Here is a 21,088-nt window from a genome sequence, read left to right as displayed (position 1 = left end):
GCACACCAGGCAACATCTCGCGGCACACTAGTGTGCCGCGGAACAGCGGTTGAAAAACACTGCTCTAGAATGCCCAATTCTTGATCCTCTCTTCACTCAACTTCTGTTGACATTCATAGCATAAAATGTTCACGTTTTTCTGCATTTCACTTACCGAATCCATGTGAAGTATAACACATGCAATGGATTGGAGAAAGTGTGGTAGCTGATACATATTATCATCTTCTGTGTCAGCTTCAGTTAGGTACATTAGTTTGCAGCGCTGAATAAGCTCAATATACATTAAATCAATATCCTTTGCATTTATAACTTTGCAGGGCTATAGAGAACGAGAAAAAAAAAAAAAAAGAGACAGCCTTTTATTTTAGGAAAGATATCTGCACTTTGAAAAAATGTTTCTTTAGTCTCAGTTTATCATCTGTTCCGTCAAGATCATTTTGCATATTGGTTCAAACCATTATCTTGGCAAAGCTGGATTACTGTTAATTCCATTTATGTGGGATTAAATAAAGGAAACAAGAAAACGGCTGCAATTGATTCAAAATGCTGCAGCCAGACTGATTTTTCGAAAGAAAAAATTTGATCACGGGTCACCTCTGCAGAGGAAATTACATTAGCCTCTGTTTTAATTGAGAGTTCAATTTAAATGTGCTTCAATAGTCTTTAAAATTTTACATGGACTATTTGCTCCTTTGATGCCTTTATCTCTAAACACCATGAGATCTTTGGGCAGGAGAACAACTCATATGAATAAGCTCTCTTTTCCATCATTGAGAGGAATCAAGTCCATTAGTAACATTTCACACTCCTTTCCATACTCACTAAATGCGATATGGAATGGACTACCTCCTCAACTAGATCGTGTTTATCTCTTCAGATATTTTGCAAAAGCTTAAAAACCATTATGTTTTATTGTTTTTTAGGCAATAGCCTCAATGAACGTTAATGGATTTTTTTTTTTTGTGATCTAATTATGTAAACTGAATCGAGCTCCTATTTTTAGGAGATGATTTGGTATATAAGACTAAGAATTGGATTAAAGTCTTCCCCCCACCAAGATCTTACCCTCGGCATGCTTTTGTAAAAAATTATCTATCTGCTAATAGAAGGGGCCCTGATGATCATTAGAAGCGTATAAGTTAATCAGAGTCAAAAGGTCAGTACCTATGGGCACCTTAATCAATAAGAATCTGCCCTCAGGATCTCGTATCACTTCGTTGACATCAAAATGGAGAGACCTAGCCAGCCATATGTCTACACCTTTAGTTTTCTTCAGTGTACCCCCCAGTGTATTAGAAGGCAGATACCCATAAGAAAATCTGGTGTGCCTCATCAGATGTTCATGCTTACTAAGCAGGTGAGTCTCCTACACAAAGAGGACTGAGGCCCAAAGTCTCAGAGCCTCCTTAAACAGCAATTGTCTCCTAAAGGTGCTTTTTAGTCACCGAGCATTACATTACAAGTTATAAACTTAAGCTGCAGAGTGGAACCAAATATGAAAACCTCACTCCCCGTCCAACCCAAAAAAAGATGTGACCCAGATAAGGAAATATTCACATCAAATGGACAGAACCCCTGAACAATATACAAAGCTGAGGTTTGAGCCTCCAGACCATTCCCTATATCAACTCCCCCCCCCCCACAAACTTCCTGCCACCAATAGTACTCCAACCTTGGAGTTTCCATGGATACAGAGAGGAAGGACCCCTGCCCCGTGCCCCATCTTAACTGAATTCTAAAACATCCATCATAGTCACAGCCCTAGCATTTAAAACTTCTCAAAAACAGGTCATAAAGTTTCCATGTAACCCAACTTTGCCATAAAATTCAACCCATAAAGAAGAGAGCTACTTGCTGAGATAAGTCCCAGAGTGTCAGCAAGGCCCAATGTAGGAACCAGACCATATCGGCCCAAAGAAGTCTAACTGCTAGAGATGATATTCAGAGTCACTCCTTAGGCCCTGCTGACATTTGCACTTGGGAAGATTGTCTCTGCAGTCTTCTTTTGCCCGACATTAGCCTTTGCCATCTTGGCGGTTGCTGTTTAGAGGGAACCTGTTTCCCTGGTGCTGCCGAATAAGGCTCAGGTTCAATTGTGGAAACTTCTCCAAAGTCTCCTCCTTAGTGAGAATCTGATGTAACTGACTCTCTTGATAATAAGCGAGGGCAAAAGGGTGCTGCTATTTATATAGAATCCCCTTATCTCGCAGCAGCAAAGTGAGTGGGCAAAGCTCGCACCGCCTCTTCAAGGTGATGGATACGATATCCTGGAGTACATACGTACATCCAGTGGCGTACCTAGCATATGTGACACCGGGGTCCGTCATTTTTTGGCACCCCCCCCCATCTGTACGAAAAACATGATTTTTAGTAACAAGCCACATGTCACACATGAGTACCTAGGAAAAGGCAGCATCTTACATACTGCAGTGAGCAGTACAACAGCAATACACCCATTGTAAAACTAAACAAGCCAGACTAGTACAGAGCAAACCTACACCGTCAATCCTAACAGAAAACCATGTCTTTCGAACACACAGAACACACCTTTGCCTAGTATGGAATATGGCAAACCTTCAACAAATATTACAATAAGTACTCCAACTCCTTTTGCAGACTGGACACCTGCCCCCCAAACATTATGAAAACCGCGCCAATCCATTTCAAAGCCAACATGTTGGCATGGGTAGACCTCCTACTATCCACAGGTAGTTTCCCAACAGAGCAGGGCCACATCTCGATAGCCCCATTAATAAAAAACACGAAAGAACCACTCAATGACCCATCCAATTACAGACCGATCGCTAGTATCCCACTGTTCACCAAAATAGCAGAAGGGATGGTAAATGCCGAACTTACCACACACCTGGAAAAATTTAATGTCCTAAATGATAATCAATCAGGCTTCCGCTCCGATCACAGCACTGAAACCATTATAGCCTCTTTACTTGACCACCTTCACACACTCTTCAGCCAGGGCTCTAGTGCCCTGATCATCCAGCTTGATCTCAGCAGTGCATTCGACCTGGTCGACCACACCATCCTACTAGACTTCCTTGCTTACATTGGCATCTCCGGCCAAGTTCTCAACTGGTTTCATGGATTCCTACGAAACAGATCATACAGGGTGTTTAAGAACAACTCTCTTTCATATAGCTGGGACAACTCCTGTGGCATTCCACAGGGTTCCCCCCTGTCCCCCACCTTATTTAATGTCTACCTTACCTCCCTAGGAAACCTCCTGCAAAGCCTTAAACTCAAATTCTTTATCTACGCGGATGACATCACAATAGTCATCCCACTAACCAATTTCACACCAGAGTTTCTTACCTCACTCTCAAATATACTCACTCAGATTGAACGCTGGATGTTATCCTACAAACTAAAACTAAACCCCGACAAAACAAAATTCTTACTAGCCACCCCCAACGACAAAATCAAAGACACCACAATTCAAGTGAAAGGATCTACTTTCCCCCTCGAACAAACCTTAAAAATACTGGGAGTCACACTAGATAAACATTTATCCCTGGAGAAACACACAGACATCACAGTTAGGAAATGCATCGCGGTGCTATGGAAACTCCGCACCATTAAAAAATACTTTGACGAGACCTCATTCCGCCTGCTAGTACAATCCTCCATCCTTAGCATACTAGATTACTGCAATATTATTTACTTGAGCTCCACGAAGAAAACCATTAGAAGACTCAAAATGATCCAGAACACTGCGGTCCGCCTCATATTCGGCCTGAAAAAATGGGAACATGTCACCCCTTTCTACCACAAACTTCACTGGCTACCCTTTGAATCCAGAGTCCTATTCAAATTTGCCTGCTTCTGCTATAAAACAGTATTTGGCCTATCCCCAAGCTACTTAAACCCTCACTTCTATCTGAATCACATAAACAAGTACTCCCGCAGAATTCAACTCTTCGCCTTCCCCTCCCTGAAACTATGTCACTACAAAAGATTCCTTGATAAAACTTTTGCCTTCCAGGCTGCCAAACTGAACCCATGGCTAGCCCAAATTGTCCTTGAGGCCCCCACCTACCTTGGGTTTAGAAAATCTCTCAAAACTCACCTATTCCATGGACAAGACACCTAACACCCCTCTCCAATGAACAACAATCTCCTCCTCCCCTCTTCCACCTCCTTTCCCAACCTACCCACCCCCTCCCCCCCCTAACCTACCCCCCTCTCTTCTCCTAACTTCATTCTACCTCCTTGCTCCAAATATTGTTCAATTGTTTTCGAACCACGTATTATTTATTGCTTGCCTCTAATATTGTTCAATTGTTTTTAAACCACTTGTAATTTTTTGTTAATTCTAATGTAAACCGCCTAGAACTCCTTGGGTATGGCGGTATACAAAAATAAAGTTATTATTATTATTATTATAAAGTTATTATTATGTCATCACAAACTAACCCCTCCCCTTTTTACAAAACTGTAGTGTGGATTTTAGCTACGGTGGTAACAGCTCTGATGCTCATAGAATTCTGAGCAGCAGAGCTGCTACCACCACAGCTGGCGCTAAAAAATGCTCCACAGTTTTGTAAAAAGGGGGGATAAAATAAAAATACATAGACAAAGGTTAAATTGAACCAGCAAGAAGCTGGACTCTGCATACAATGCAACACCACAGAAACAGTGACACATGTCTCCTAAAGCAATAAATAAATAGAATATTTTTGTTCTACCTTTGTCTTCTCTGGTTTCTGCTTTCCTCATCTTCTTGTTACTCTCTTCCTTCCATCCACTGTCTCTCTTCTCTCTGCATCTTCCATTTGCTCTGTTACTGTACCTCTCTCTTTCTCCCTCCTTCCAAATTGGTCTGGCACTCATCTTCTTCCCTCCGTTCCTCCCATAATCTGGCATCTCTGTCTTCTTCCTTGCCAGCGTCTTCTCCCCACTCTCTCTTCCCCATTTCCCTTCAGCTTCTTCTCCCCACTCTCTGTTCCCCATTTCCATTCAGCATCTTCTTCCCACTCTGTCTTCCCCTTGTGCTTTCAGCGTCCTTCTCCCCCCTCTGTTTTACCCTGTTTTCCTCTCCACCCCACCTTTTCTCCCTTTCTCCCTCCCTGCCCCTTACCTTCATGGCAGCATCCTTCTCCCCCCTCTGTTTTACCCTGTTTTCCTCTCCACCCCACCTTTTCTTCCCTTTCTCCCCCCCCCCCCGGCCTGGACAACAGGCCCAGTCCAACAAACCTCCCTGCCCTGTGGCCGGCGATGTCTAAACTGCCTTCTTACAACGCTGCTGTAAGAAGGCAGCGTTGCATCAGAGATGACCTTTACGGCAGAAACACGCAGCTTCAACGCTCTAGCTCAGGGGTGCCCACACTTTTTGGGCTTGCGAGCTACTTTTAAAATGACCAAGTCAAAATGATCTATCAACAATAAAAAATTTTTAAAAACCACAAAGCACACTGTACGCTGAGAAAATGTTAATTATCATTCCTATTCTGGGTTTTTTTTCAAAGAGGTCAAGGCATACAAAAATAGACAAATACCACCCCCCTCCTTTTTTACTAAAGCACAATAGCAGTTTTAGCGCAGGGAGCTGCGCTAAATGCCCAGGGCTGCTCTCAACGCTCATAAGCTCAATGCACTAAAAAACGCTATTGTGGTTTAGTAAAAGGGGGGCCATAGTGCAAAATATAGACAGCAGATATAAATTCAGACACATTTTGATCACTAAATTTAAAATAAAATCATTTTTTCTACCTTGTTGTCTGGTGATTTCATGAGTCTCTGGTTGCACTTTCTTCTTCTGACTGTGCATCCAATCTTTCTTCCCTTCTTTCAGTCTGTATGCTTCCTCTCCTCCAGACCTCATTCCCTCCCCCAACTTTTTCTTCCTCTCTCCCTGCCCTTTCTCCCTGCCTCCCTTTCTTTTTTCCTCTCTTCATGCCCCCTTTCTTTTTCTGTTTCACTTCTCCCAAAGCCGCTGCCGCCCCAAGCTCTCCTTACCTGCGTCTTCCCTGCGTCGGTCCGACCAGCATTCCTCTCCCCAACGTCAATTCTGCCGTCGGAGAGGAAGTTCCGCCCAGCTAGGCAGCGATTGGCTGGCCCGAACTTCCTCTCCGGCAGAATTGACGTCGGGGAGAGGCAGGCTGATCGGCCCGGTAGAATTTTCCGGACCTGGCCGGCTGTGCACCCCCCCCCCTAAGGCTGCACCCGGGGCGGACCGCTCCCCCGCCCTCCCCTTGGTACGCCACTGTCCACATCATAGGAATCCCATTGTACAGCTCCATGTATCTGGGCCCACTGCAGGATCTTTTAATTTAGTTTAAAATCATAGAAACAAGCCACAATATCACAAGCCACGTTAGCTCAAAAGGCAGCCCAATGCCTGGTGTGTGCATTCCAACTGTATTTTCAGGAGATCCACCGCTTGTAAGATTGTATGCACAATTTTCCCTACCACTTCTTCTGCATTTAGAGTATTCTGGACTCTCCAGCACGCCACAAAGTTGCGGTGTTGCCCTCTGTTTTCTAAATTTTCTAGTTTATCTGTTAGTTGTAGCATAGATTGCTTATACTCTTGCAGCTCTTGGTCACAGTTAGCAATAGAATCGGCTTGTTCCTCCAGCCTCTCTTCGCTGTCAGCCACCCATTGCCCAGAGCCGCTAACTCCCCATGGAGGTCCAAAGCCAGTGTATTTTAAGATCTACGTGAACAGCTTTCATATCTGTTTTTATTTTGGCCATCCAGATCATTAATGCGCCAAAAGTGCCCGAGTCCAACAACGAACCGGTCGCTCCCGCCCCTATTAGGTCTTCATCGGAGCTTGCACTTACAGTCTCTGAAAGGGCTTTTACCGCCACTTTGCCTGCCATGCGGTCTGGATTTGTTTGCTTCGGATAAGTGAACACTGTCAGATTTAAGGCTCACTGTATCGTCGCCATGCTATGGAGCAGACTTTCTTTAGCAGGAGTCGCGCTGGGGGTTATAATATAATTGCCAGGAAGCTGTGAAAGAGATGATTAAAGCTGGAGAGCAGGCGGAGATAAGAGCTCAGGCATCCATCATGGGGGCTGATGTCACTTCCTCCTCCCATCTTGTTTTATTGGGGGGGGGTTAATAAAAGAAAGTTTAAATTGTCACAAACTCAAATCAATTATCTGCTCACCATATTTTTGGTAGTTGTCTAGTCTGAGAATAGATTAGCATCTAAGTGGCTAGCAAGATAGTTAACAGCAATATGTTTATGTTGCTAAAAAAATTAATTGCCCAAACAAACTACAAGTTGTGTGCATGTATGGTAATACTACCTAAATATGAAGTAAGAATGGACCCCAGAAGATGAAGTAAGATATACTATCTTAAATAAGTGTGCTATACTGTACTTCATCTTCTGTGATCCATTACATTCCTTCGTTACCAAAATCTGTGGCTCAATCCTGCCTCTTTTTATGTTGATACCAATATTACCTAAATGCAGGGGAAAAAAGCATTATTTATTTATTTCTAAACTTTATAGATCGCCTATTCCTAAGCGGTTAACAGGAAAAGATAAGTCTGCAATTCATACCGCTGCAAAGAGCCCATATCCTCGGATAGCTATAGACAATTCCTTGTTGCTTGAATCCAATTTTCTGATGATCTTATAAAATTGGTCCATGAAGAACTGCAGCTTGCTCTTATGTGCTTCAGCATCATGTGTTACCATTAATGCAATCTTAAAGGCAAAAATTTGAAACCTATTTAAGCACTTTTTTAATGTAATACTTAAAGTATTTAAAAGTTAACACCTCTACCCAATTAAATTACACATCATAAAACAAACAGTGCTTACATTTTTCAATTATACATGCAGTCACATCATGCAAGTAAGTATCAGGTTAAAGGAAGAGCTATGAAAAGATTTCAGTACATTGAGATACCTGCTTAAGGAAGGAATCCAGAGCTAAATGACCTGCCTTCTTCAAATCTAGATTTATGTGGCCACACCACTTCGACATTACTTCAAATAGGGAGCAGTAGTTGTCCATAAGGCAAGAACCAAACTGAGAAGCATGAACGGCTAACATGTGCAAACCAGCTACAATGAAAATCAAACAATGGGTTTAAATTAAGTTATTCTGGGAGATTACTGGGACAGTTATAGCAAACAGCAAAAACATAAGCATAAATAATTTATGATAGCACTTCTAATCTGACAATACAATTTACAAACACACACTCCTGTTATGATTTCATGAGAAAGCTCCAGGAGTAGGATTGTAGACTTTTGTTCAACTCAGCATTCTTTCAATTATTCAAAGAATAGCATTCAAATGAGATACCAAATAGGGTTCTTAAAGAGAACACAGATTTTGCAATGTTAAATAAAATATGTGAATCTTACCTAATGGCACAGCATATCTTTTCAGTTCAACCTATTAAAGAGAGGAGATTTCCAATGAAAAACACAGTTAATTTCTATTCCTTTGATACATGTAAGCTTGCTGATAAAGTGTAAAATAAATGTTACCTGAGGACTGATAGCCTTCACAGTATAATCAAAAATTTCCATGGAAGTTTTGGGATCTGGAGAAAAAACAGTGTCTTTTTATTACAGCATCCAATAATGTAGTACATCTATATAATTAATAGGAACCGAAAACTAAGTATACTGAATGTAACCATACATGCCTAGCACCCTTCTCATTGAGAATATTGATCATTTAACCCTACTCTGTTTTACATCTTTAAACCAATTCTTAATTCATAATATGACATTACTTCCTATCCCATGATTTTATAGTTTCCTCAGAATGGTCATGGCCTGAAAGAAAGTTTCAGTGGTGCCCTCAGAGACTGTCTCAATAGTCTGCACTGTTCCAAACATCTGACAAAATAATTAATCTATATTAATCTATATTCTATATTTTAGAATAGCAGCTGTCTAATGGCAGGCTCAGAACTTTAAAAATCCTATACTGACACTCAGTGTTCTGTCGATTACTCAAAAGTAATTAATTATAATTACTTTTACTTCTGAGCTTAAAATAACTAGTTATGGCAATTAAACAACCCATCTAGAAAAGTAGTTAATTACAGTTATCAGTTTAGAGCAATTACTTTTCCTTTACTTGTGACTGCGACATGAGCAGTTTTATTCGATCAAACAGTTTAATAAAAACAGCTTTTGCAAAAGACTAATGCAACACTACACCAGGTACATAAGAGACAATCACAAGGTGACAGCAAAACTGTTTGTTTGGGTTTTTTTGTTGTTTTTTTAACTGTGCTCCAGTACAGACTACCTTCTCACTTGTAAACCCCCATGACTCATAGCTGCTCAGTCTCTGACAAAGAATAATGATGTATCATCCTGAATCATGGTTCAGATCCTGCAATCTCCTCTTAGAAAAAAGGCCAGGAAGAGATGTAAATCAATTAATAATCTTAGCTGCAGAGCTATTAAGCTTGAGTCAGAGAGCAAATGCATAATTGCTGGGGGGGGGGGGGTGTTCAGCATATCATCCCTATCTACTGGAAAAAATTATCAAGGTAAGAACCTATTCTCCTTTTCTAGTGCAATAGGGATGATTTGCTGAACCATAGGGACATACCTAAGCAGTCCCAAAGGTCTAGGGTAATTGGTTAACACGAAAAGATGATCAGAGAGACACAAAATTCATTAGTCACCTCCAGGTAATGCAACAGTATTCTTCTGATGTCCAAAACCTTTAAGGCCTTGTCTTTTTTCTTGGACCCTGTGGAGTAAAATGCTGGCAGTCTAACTTCTTGGTTGGCATGAAATACTAAAACGACCATCAAAGGAGGGAACTGTCCGCAAAGTCACTCCTGCTTCCGTGATCCAGAGAAACGGCTTTCTGCAAAACAGGGCCTGCAATTCTGAGACTCTCCTGGCAGAAGTAATTGCCACCAAGAAGACTGCTTCAGCCATTAAAGCCAGGAGGGAAGCTTCCTTTAGGGGCTCATACAAAGCTCTGCTGAGTCCCTGTAAGGCTATATTAAGGTTCCACAATGGAAACGGTTCTAGTATTGGAGGCCATAGTCTTGAACTCTATGGGATGCAACTGCTATTCCCTTCTCAAGGCCCTCCTTCAGAACGCCAGTCGGACAAGATCGGGGCATTGCCCAGCTCTAACATTTCTTTGTTTCAGAAATGTCTCCCATGCCTTAGCCTACACTGAAACAGTCATTTGCTTTTTGGCTCTAAGAAAAGTAGCAATGACTACTCCAAGTATCCTTTTAGGACTAGCGCTGCTTGCTCAATAGCCATGCCGTACGACCAAAGCGTCTGGATCTTCTAGGGCAATTGGCTCAAGAGACTCCATGCAAGTTCTGCAGAGAGCTTGGGGGGAATGAGAGACAATCGAGGGGCAGAATGGGGGCACAAGAATGAAAATTGGCTTAGGGCAACACTCTTGCAGTGCCTTGTGGTAAACTATGTCCCATGCACTTTGACCCATTCGTAGTAACTGTCAGTGGTCAGCATCTTATGTTACTGAATAATCTAAGCTCCTTTTGTAGTCGTATGAGATCCACATACCATGAGCACCTGGGTCAATCTGGTGCTATAGGAACTACCATTCCTGTGTGATGAACTATCTGGCAGATCACCCGGCCTATCATGGACCAAGGAAGAAACACATATAGTAGCCCGGACTCTGGCCATGGTTGAACCAGGGCATCTAGCCCTGCACTTTTGGGCTCGTATCTGCGACTGAAGAACCAATCTGCCTTCTTTTTCTTTACAGTTGTCATGGAGGTCGAACATCAGACAACCCCATATTCTCACAATGGCCTGGAATGCTTTCAGAGACAATGTCCACTCTCCTGGGTTTCATGACTATCTACTGAGATAACCCAATTGAACATTGTCCACTCTGGTCATTTGCCTTGCAGAGATCACCTGCAGGTGTATTTCTGTCCAACAGAACAATGCCTTTACCTCTGACAGAGCAGAGTGCTCCTGATGCCTCCCTGTTGACATAAGCCACTACTGTGACATTGTCAGAGGAGACCGACTGCTTTGCCCTCCAGCAAAGACTGAGGTTGAAGGAGTGCCATCCGAACTGCTCGAAGTTCCAGTCTATTTACAGACTACTTCCATTGAGACAGAATCCATTGGTCTTATACTGGGTGACAGCTGTAATGAAGCCCCCAGCTGAACAAGTTGGCATCTTCTGTTAAGGTGACCCATGAATTGATTCAAAGTGGAATCCCCTTCACCTGAGACTTTGGATGGCGCCACCAGCTTATGCTAAGCTTGGCTGCTGCTGTCCAGGGGAGTGAACTTTGACCAGGGCACCACCTCTTATCGTGGCCGCCATTGACGCAAGGACTTGAAGGTAATGACATACAGTAGGCTCTGGCTTGCTCAACAGGTTTAAATTTAATTCTAAATTCCATTGGTAACCAATGGCATTTCTAATGTAATGGAGTTAGATGATCATAGATGTGTGTGCGACCCAACAACCGAATTGCCGCATTTTGTATTGTTTGTAAATGTTTCAGTTGCCCAACTGTTATTCCCGCATATACTAGGTTGCCATAATCCAACTTAAGATAGAACTTAAAAGCATGGATTAAAGTATGTAACAATTTCTCATCCAGGAAATAGCTCCAAGTTGTCTTAATGCCCCAAATCCTGCTTCTCAAAATTCAAATGACAGTCAATTATAATTCCCAAATACTTAAAAATATCTACTATCTACAGGTCTTTAATCTGACCACAAAGCTTCTGTTTGTGTGCTTCTGGAAGAAAGAAAGACTCAGCTTTGAGCTGTGTTGAATAAGACTCCCAGATATTCCAGGGACTGTGTCAGAACCATGTGACTCTTTTGAAAGTTCACAATCCATCCCAGATTCTGCAACCCCAACTGCTGCTACCGCCTTTTCTCCTTCCAGTCGGACGACGCTCTGATAAGATAATCATCCAAGTAAGGGTGCACCTGCCAACCTGCTCTGTGGAGATAAGCTGCTACCACCACCATAACCTGGGTGAAACTTCAGGGCGATGTTGCTAGCCCAAAGGGAAGCTCCCAGAATTGATAGTGATTTTCAAAACATGAACTATGAGGAACTTCCTGTGTTCCAGGAAGATGGGAATGTAAAAGGTAAGCTTCCGTCAAATCTAAGGCAGCCAAAACTCTCCTGGCTCCACTGCTGAGATGACAGGCCAAACGGACTATTTGAAACCGAGATACTCTCAGGGCTACATTGACATGTTTGAGATCAGGATGGGCCACCACTCCTCTGAGACTTTCTTTGGCACAACAAAGTATGGAATATCGGCCGGAGCCCAAGTTATCTGGAGGAGCTAGTTCTATGTTTTGGCTATCTGGTAACCTCCAGAGTGTTGCTTGGACCCTTTTTGCTTTCTCTGGTTGGCCTACCAGTGAATCCACGAACCAGTCAGAGTGAGGGTGCATGAGCTCTTGTAACCCTCTCCAATAATGTCCAGGACCCATTGGTCAGATATTATCTGTTCTCAAGCCTCTAGATAGTCCGAGACCCAACGTCCAATCTGCAAACGATCAGAGTGAGGGCTGGTATCATTGCGTTTTTTTGGCTAGCACTGTGGAGCAGTAACCATAACCTTGGTTCTTCTGGTTCCCAGATAATTTCTTTATGGAGTCTTGAAAGGCTCTCTCTGGTTAGAGGTTTCTGTGGAATACTGGCAAGTGCACGGGGAGCCACAAAGGACCCCAGTTCTGGCCTCTAGCTGCTCAGGGTCTGCTGTCTGTTAAAGATCTTGGCCGTTGATCACGTACACTGGCTGTAATATAGAAACATATGAGGGGGTGTTCAATAATTTATCTACCTCAGTAGAAAAGAAAACAGTTTTCAAAAATTTTTTGGTTTTTTTAGTATAGTCTCCATACACTTCATCCACATTTCCTGCAATGACTTTAACCCCTTTGAAAATGATTTTTCTGTTTGTCCTTTAAACCAGGACGCCACAGCTTCCTCGATGTCTTCATCACTTGAAAACCACTGTCCACGGGTCAGAACTCGAAACAGGAAATAATCCAAGGGAGCCAGGTCAGGACTGTAGGATGGATGGTTCAGCTACTAAGACCCACATTCTCAGATGGCAGCCTGTGATTGTCGTGTCGTGACATGCACTGGTGCATTATGGTGAAGAAACAGCCCACCTGCATTGAGTTTTCCTCATCTTTTCTCCTTGATTGACTCCTGCAAAGTGATCATTGTGTTGACGTAACTCTTCCCCGGTTATGATTGTCTTTGGCATGAACTCCAGAGGCAAAAGTCCTTCATCATCCCAGAAGACAGCTGCCATGACTTTGCCTACATATTTTTCTGTCTTGAACTTTTTTAGGGTGGTGGATGACTTGCGCTTACACTGCATTGACTCCATTTTGGACTGAGGATCTCTGTGATAGTCTCATCTCCAATCACCAAATGATGGAAAAAATTCACTTGGTCTTCACGGAGGATCGCCAAGTTCTCCTGACAGTACTGGAGCCTTGTGACCTTCTGACACGACAACAGCATTCTTAGAACCCATCTTGCACTAATCTTGGATATGCCCAACTTTTCATGAATTATTTTCCAAACTATCTGCTGAGATGCCCATTTCTTCAACTATTCAGGAAACCTTAATTTATCTGTCTGACAAAATTAAATTCTCAACTTTCTTGCACATGAGGATCATCTTCAATGCACTGGAGTAGTAAGGGGGGGTGCAGGGAGGTGAGTGGTCTGCCTCAGGCGCGTTCTTTGTAAAGGGCACAGGCACCCATCCTCCTCTCTGCCCCACTTCCTGACTCCCCTCCTGAGCATGGGGGCCCCTTCGCTTCCCTCATACCTTTTTAATTTTTCCTGCGTGAGCAGCATTACAAACTTGCTGCCCGCGTTGGTGTCGCCTCTCTCTGACATCACTTCCAGGCCCTGCACCTAGGAAGTGACATCAGAGGGATAGCCGTCGACACGGGCAGTAAGTTCATGCTGTTGCTCTTGCCTGGAAAATTAAAAAGGTACGAGGGAAGGGGGTGTGTGTGCGGGAAGGAGCCATTGCTCTGGGTGCCACTTACCCTCGCTATACCACTACTTCCAATGGACTCTCTATCCCACTTAGCTTTTTCCCTTCTTTTGTGAGAAATTTTATCACTGAATAGTGCTCCATATCTAGCCATTTCTTACTTAATTTGCATGGCTGCAGCCTTAACCCCCTAAGGCTAAAGCCTCAAACTGCCTCTGGAGGACCATATCCACGCCTCCTTCACTTGGTGAGGAAGTTCATTTGGTCACCTAGATTACCAGGGAGTCCACCTTTGGATGGAAGTCCATCTGATTGGCTGGGATTCATGTGATACAGTTTAGACATAATTTTAACTACCCTCAGGGAGCCTTCAGGAGTCTCCCAGGGCTTTGCGACTAGGATCTTCAAGTCCAGGTGCCAAGGAAAAGATATGGATTGAGCCTGGACCCTGCTCAGAAGAGAACATTGGAAAGACAGGGTTTGCAGAGGGTCTATTTTCAATTCTCGGAGGGACTCAGTATGATCTCCAGTAAAGCAGAGGACTTAAAAAGTTGGTGAATGGAGGGATCTTCTCCCTGATCTATAGCAGATATCTCAAGGATGGGAGGCTGTTTCTCCCATCAGGGAAGCCTCACTTTGGGACAGTAAATGGATCAAGTCAAACTCTTCATCCTCAGAGTCCTTATCTGATGGACCTTCATAGTCCAGCTTAGCCTCCGCTTGCATGGAGGAAGTGCTTTGAGTCTCCAGTGAGATCCGCATGCTGATCTACTCATCAGCAGACCTGACCGGTGGATTTCTGCTTTATGCATAAGCCTGTTAGAGGAGATTAAAGAACTTTAGGGTTAAGGCCTGAGAGGACAAATCTCTTTGTTCCTTAGGGTGGAGCAAACACATTTACTTTGTACAGAGCTGATGATCTGGGCTGACCAAAAACAAAAAGGATTTTAGAGGGAGAAAGCAAAACCCTAGCTGCAGAAACAGTCAAAACAGTTTGTCAAGCCCCCCCCCCCCCCAATCCGGCTCAATATTTCCATAGGCTGTCACAGCCTTTACTCACAGACCATGTGCTGGGGAAATGGTGCTGCAGCCTGCTTCAGCTCCTTGAAAAAGAGTAGCTGGATCTGGAGGGATTCTCTGCTTCAAGCTGCTGGTCAACTGCTAAGCTGCTTCGGCCAGCCAGTTGGTCCTTTAGTCAGACTGAGCCTCCACCCCCCCACCCCTGGGCCATGACAAATATCGAAAGGAGGAGGTGAAATTGCAGTCAGAACCATGAGCGCCTCGATAGACACTATTGATGCCTAACAGCCTGCACTCAAGCTCTTGACCAAGTCAAAGAAGCGAGCAAATGCCGAGGGCCAGGAACCCTCAGCTCCACAAATCTTCAGCAGGCTGACCACACAGATCCCTGAAGGATTCGCCTGCCAGTTATAGAGTAAAGTCTGTTCTTCTCCAAGCAGACACAGTAGTTCCTTGAGTCATGTAAAAACCGTGAATAATCAGAAAAAAAAAATGAAAACCAAATAATAAAGTGAACAGAATGACACCTTCATGCTCACCTGCAAAAGGAAGAACTGAAGAGGGCTGCAGAAACTAGGGAGGAGGAGGATGAGCTAAAAAGCTGCGATTGTCAATGTCTGCAGAATGCTCGCGAGAAGTCATAGACAACCCTAGCATCCCTACTGAATTGGAATAAGTAATTAATTAATAATTTAATTACTTAGAAAGAGTAATTAACTATTGTAATGCGATACTGCACAACACTGCTGACACTCCCTTTGACTCTGGGCAAATCACTTCACTCTACACTGCCTCAGGTTCAAACAGGGGCCTATCTAGCAAAGGTTCACTCTCCTATTTTGCATCCATGAAAAAAATGCTTAGTAAACAGGGGATAGGGAAATACCTCTCCATGAATGTAACCAGTTCTGAGCTAACTCTAAATGTTTATCACAGTGTCAAACCATTAAACACTGTAATACTAAGTTCTAAAAATTATATCGTGTGGGAAGGGGTTAGTGTTATAATCTAAGTTTCAGCTAATTTGCCCAATTTGCTGAAGGCAGTGAAATCCTGGCCTTTAGCTTTTCATTTAGAGAGTGAGCATTATCCAATATGAAGTAACAATAGGTTGGCCCAACCAATTATTTCACATTTAGAAAGGAGTAAGTCGTACGCTGTACCTTCATCCATAGACTTGGTAAAGTTAATCATAAGAGCTGCCAGTCCCTTCAGACATCCTGCTACCACTGACAATTTAGGTTCCCTAGTTGTTGAAGTCATCTAGAAACAATTTGAGAGAAAAAAAAAACCATGAAATGTCTTTTTTCATTAATGACTAGAACAGCAGCATATGCTGATGTGTCTCTGGTGTAGAAAAGCTAACTCTCCCACCTTCTAGAATGACAGAGCTCCATCACAATTTCCCAAATCTATATGCTCTTCCCAGTCTCTGAGAACAATCAAATTACTTGAATTTCCAGAAACATTACTTTTGTTACATACCTTTGGAGATCAGATGTGATTTTTCTGAATGAGACTTTTTAAAAATCATAAGATAAGAACTCAAGAGATGCAAAGACTAAAACAATTAATTGCATAAATAAAATAGTCATAACATGATTCAAAATGTTGTGTGATCGTGGCACCAAGGTACCCCCCTCTTCAAACCCAGCATGCACCCAAAAAGAGGGAGAAAAAGCCTCAGACTAATGTAGCAGTACACAACCTGATGTTCGTGCGTATAATGTGGTGGCTCGGCGAGAGGGAGAATTAGAAGGCCTTGAGTTCAAGTTGTTCGGGCGGGGGGTGCCGGTTCGAGCGGGTGGGCCTTTGCAAGCGGGGGGGGGGGGAGCGATGCCGATTATCAGGGGGGGTGCTCGCAAATCGAGTCAACACTCGGTTTGCGAGACAAGTTTTGCGAGAATGTTTTGCTCGTCTTGTAAAACACTCGCAAACCGGGTTACTCACAAACCGAGGTTTGACTGTACTTTAAAAAGCACTCAAGCACTTTCAAGTTAACTCTTGAGCACCATAAGGCTTTGGTTTAATCTAAATACAATAGCCTACCATCAACTGCCCATACTCGGGGCTGAAAAAAACAAAGCTAAGTATAAAAGTTAAACTAAATGTGTGCATGTTTTAACACTGTTCGCTAATGTTATTACAATATAAATATGATATTTATAAGCAAAGCAATATTTATAAAACCACGAATTAATAAGTAAGAAGAGTTTAAGGGACCAATGATAGCTTGCATTAAAGTTGTATTGACAGGACAAGTTTCAACGTCTAAAATAGCCACAGGCACTTGAGGTATCCCCTCTCCAAAATTGAAAGACGGCTAGATTAAGGTGACCATAGGTCCCGTTTTCAGACCCCGTCCCTACCTGTCGCATGCAAAAAAAAAAAAAGCCTCCCTCCTTCCTTTCCCTGGGTCGGCTGCTATCTTACCACGCTGCTGCTTTTTCCCTAAAAACAGGGAAAAAGTGAAGTTTTCAGTAAAATGTGGGGGGTTACAACCTCCCAAACCCCCCACAACGCCCCCACAACGCGGCGCGATCTCTATTAAGTAAAGTGGGGGGGTTCCCCCCCACGCCCCCCCCCCCCCGTCGGAGCCCTAAAAACAGTAATTTTCTGTGGCGCGCACCTCTGCGCTGCACTCAATTGTCTGCGCGCGCCTTTGTCCCGGTGCGCTTTTGACCTGATACCGGAGAACCTGGCACCACTGAGCATCACCCTAACTCAAGGTATGCTTTCAGGATAATAAAGGGGCTAAATTTCTTCAGCAAGAAACCCCCTGTTCAAGTTTACTATAAAAATTTTGATACAATGCTTATAAAAATTTCTAAGGGATTTCCATGATAAAAATGGGGTAAAAGAACATTTAAAAAAACTTTACATAGACATAACTTACTTGAGGCTCAGGGAAGAACTACAAAGTATTAAAGTAAAGAGGAACAAAAAAGGCTAAAACAGTAGGGCATGGGGTTAAAAGCTGCCAGATTGGAACCCGAGTTGCAATAATGCGGCTTTTGTGGCATACAAGTTTCACCTGGGATAGGAAACAGTTGAGAAGTACTAAAGAGAAGCTGCACTATTCATCCACCATCCGCTGAGACAGACAAAAATAATGAACTTTTTATGCCTGTATGATACCATTAAGGGGCGAGTCACAAAAAAAACACCTTTTTTTTCTCTGTCTCCATCCACTGGTGAACAGACAAAGCTCACTAGTTTTGGACTGATTTGGTATGAACAATAAGGAAAAGCTTATTTTTAATAGAAAGTACATGATAAATCATCAAGATTTTAGAACTTATTGTCCTGACATCCAATGTGACCACAGCCATCATCTATGTTATACTGATCTGTCATCAAGTTGCTTGAAGCCATTTTAACACACATGAAGTCTACTTCAATCTAGAATGGATACAAAATTGCATTTTTACCACCGAAGAGAGTATATACCTGTGTTTTCAGCTCACCCAGATATGCCCGGAAAAGTTTTTCTGAGTTGTCAAGCATGTCTGTAGGTTGTACTTCTCCCAAGACCCCCAGGAGTTCATACACCTTTTCTAATACTGCAAAATAATAAGTATGTAACAAACAAAATATGCAAATTAAGTTTGTATATTAAAACCTATAAAATTATCTTTATAGAAATACTGTGTTCAATATGAATAATGAAAGATTTGGTTCTTACTGCGATAATCTTCTTTCTAGTAAAGAAGCACATCAGTCTTAAATGGATGGGTTGTGCATCCCCACTCATAAGAACTGTAGAAGGATATCAATCACTTCTTTCTGCCATACCTCCTTGGTCCTCTGGGTTGTGCCTTCCGAGATCAGTTTGTACCAAAGCAGCAAGATTCCTATATAATCATTAGAACAAGGAGGGAAACGGAAAACTCCCTGGTAATTTGACCTATCTACTCTGCAACAATAATAGTTATTAACACAAAACACAAATTAGGTGAAACTCAAACCAAGGAATCAATGGTGTGCAACCTGCACTAACAATTAAACAGTTCTCTTCTGTAGGAGGACCATAATATATAATTTATCTCCCTTTTCCCTTATTGAAATATAGACAAACAATAGAACAGTAATACATGTCAGACAGAAAAACAGACTACTAGCACATCTGACAGGGAGGGCTTCAAGACTGATGTACTTCTCTACTAGAAACAAGATTACCAAGGTAAGAACCTAATCTTCCATTCTAGTGTGAAAAGCCTATCAGTCTTGAACGGATGGGATAAACCAAAACAGTCCCTTTAATTTAAGGTGGGGCAGATGAGCCTGATAGCACAGAGTAGCCAAACTCAGCATGCTTCTGTGCTGCTAGTCCACTCTATAAAACTTTGTGAAAGTATGAAGAATGGACCAAGTAGTTGCTCTACAAATCCCCTCGGGCAAAACTGCCCAAACCTTCGCCCATGAAAAGACGCTACACTTCTTGTGGAATGTGCTTTCAATGAGATCAGTGGGTCCTTCCCACATCCGACAAAAGCTGATGAAATTGCCATATGAATCCACCTTGCAATGAAAGCTTTAGACGTCAGCTTTCCTTGTCTACTCAACACAAGGTGATCCAAAGGACTCAACACAAAAAGGTGATCCAAAAGGTAAAATTTGTTTGTCACTTCAAAGGCAATGGAGGAGAACACTCCTTACGTCTAACAGTCCTTTTTTGGTATTCCAGATGACTGGAAGGCTGGCAAGCACACTTCCTGATTTACATGAAACGTTGAGAATGTCTTAGGCAAAAAGGAAGGCACCGTGCTAAATGACACATCCACCTCTGTAAACCTGAGGAATAGTTCTCTAAATGAAAGAACCTGAATCTCTGACACCCTACACGCTAAAGTTATAGGCACCAGAAAACCGCCTTAATATTCAGATCTAACAACGATGCTTCCAATAAAAGTTTATAAGGCGCCCTACTAAGGGTACACAAGATGATATTAATCCATGTTGGAAAGGGTTTACTTATTGGTGGCCTCATGCATAGCTATGTTCAAGTGAGACATCAATGACCTTTTGTCCACTCTAGCTCAAAAGCATAAAAGTCTGGCAGTCTGTTCTTTAAGGATAGCCATCGCCAACCTGCTTTTGAGACATTCTTCAGAAAAGCTAGGACTATTGAAATTTAAGCTCTAATCAGTTCCACTATTCTTGCTTTGCAATAGCGGTGAAAGGTCTTCCGTGCCTTTGCATAAGCAGCCACAGTCACTGACTTTTTAGATCTCTATAGCGTAGCTATCACCCTATCCAAACAAACTTTCTGTGCTATTGCTGCACGCTCAAGAGCCATGCCTTAAGACCAAAGCATTCCAGATTCTCCAGATATATTGACCCTTGGAACAGCAACATGGGATGTAGAGATAGCTGAGCCTCTTGTCCTTTTGGACGATGTCTGCATACTAAGATCATTGCAGCCAATCCAGTCACAAGAATCACTAGACCCGGGTGCATCACAATGCTTCAGACCACTCGCTCAATCACTGGCCATGGAGGAAACACGTACAAAGTTCATCTTCTGACCACTGCTGAACCAGTGTGTCTAGTCCTGCACTTCCCTGTTCATATCTGTGGCTGAAAAATCAAGCTTCTTTTTTGTTGATTGTTGACGCCATGAGATCTAGCCTTGGACATTCTCATCTCTTCACAATGCAGTTGAAGGCTCTATGTCAGTGTCTCTCAAACTTTTTAGTTCTGGCACACTAAATGGAGCAAATGTGCCACGAAAAACATTATGATTAAAATGATAAAATTGCAAAACCACCGAAAAATTAAATTTGAGAGTTATCTATTTAAAGTTCTTTAAGCTATGTATGGGTAATTGTAACAATGGTGAAACTAAAGTAGATAGAATAGAATTGCTAATCAATGCGATGGATGTGCTTGTTTTGAGTGCAAATTAACTCAAAACACAGCTCGATAGTTGACAATCAAACACACATTTTATCATTCACCATCTGCAATCGTTCTCTCTCTTTTTTTTTTTTTAATTTCGGTCAGAGCAAAGCAATTCTTACTAACTGGCTGTCCTGAGATCCACCTTCCTACGCTCAATGGAGAGCGTTGATGATTGTTCATGCGACGCTGGAGCGG

The 21,088-nt window shown here is 42.6% G+C and overlaps 1 protein-coding gene across 3 annotated transcripts in view; it reads right to left on the bottom strand.

The window, feature by feature from the left end:
- PRKDC (protein kinase, DNA-activated, catalytic subunit) overlaps positions 1–21,088 on the bottom strand; it is a 524,414-nt gene that overhangs the window by 469,954 nt on the left and 33,372 nt on the right. The window contains exons 6-12 of one of the 3 annotated variants that reach the window (XM_033933710.1): positions 18,440–18,552; positions 16,153–16,252; positions 8,480–8,535; positions 8,354–8,384; positions 7,890–8,047; positions 7,538–7,684; positions 155–319 (exon numbers count right to left, since the gene is read on the bottom strand). In XM_033933710.1, coding sequence (XP_033789601.1) covers positions 155–319; positions 7,538–7,684; positions 7,890–8,047; positions 8,354–8,384; positions 8,480–8,535; positions 16,153–16,252; positions 18,440–18,552 — 770 coding nt within the window. The remainder of the gene's footprint in view (positions 1–154; positions 320–7,537; positions 7,685–7,889; positions 8,048–8,353; positions 8,385–8,479; positions 8,536–16,152; positions 16,253–18,439; positions 18,553–21,088) is intronic. The other 2 variants (XM_033933711.1, XM_033933712.1) reach the window with 2 other exon arrangements.

Source organism: Geotrypetes seraphini, chromosome 2, assembly GCF_902459505.1.
Source record: "Geotrypetes seraphini chromosome 2, aGeoSer1.1, whole genome shotgun sequence".
NCBI lineage: Eukaryota > Metazoa > Chordata > Amphibia > Gymnophiona > Dermophiidae > Geotrypetes > Geotrypetes seraphini.
This window is presented reverse-complemented; position numbering and strand designations above follow the sequence as displayed.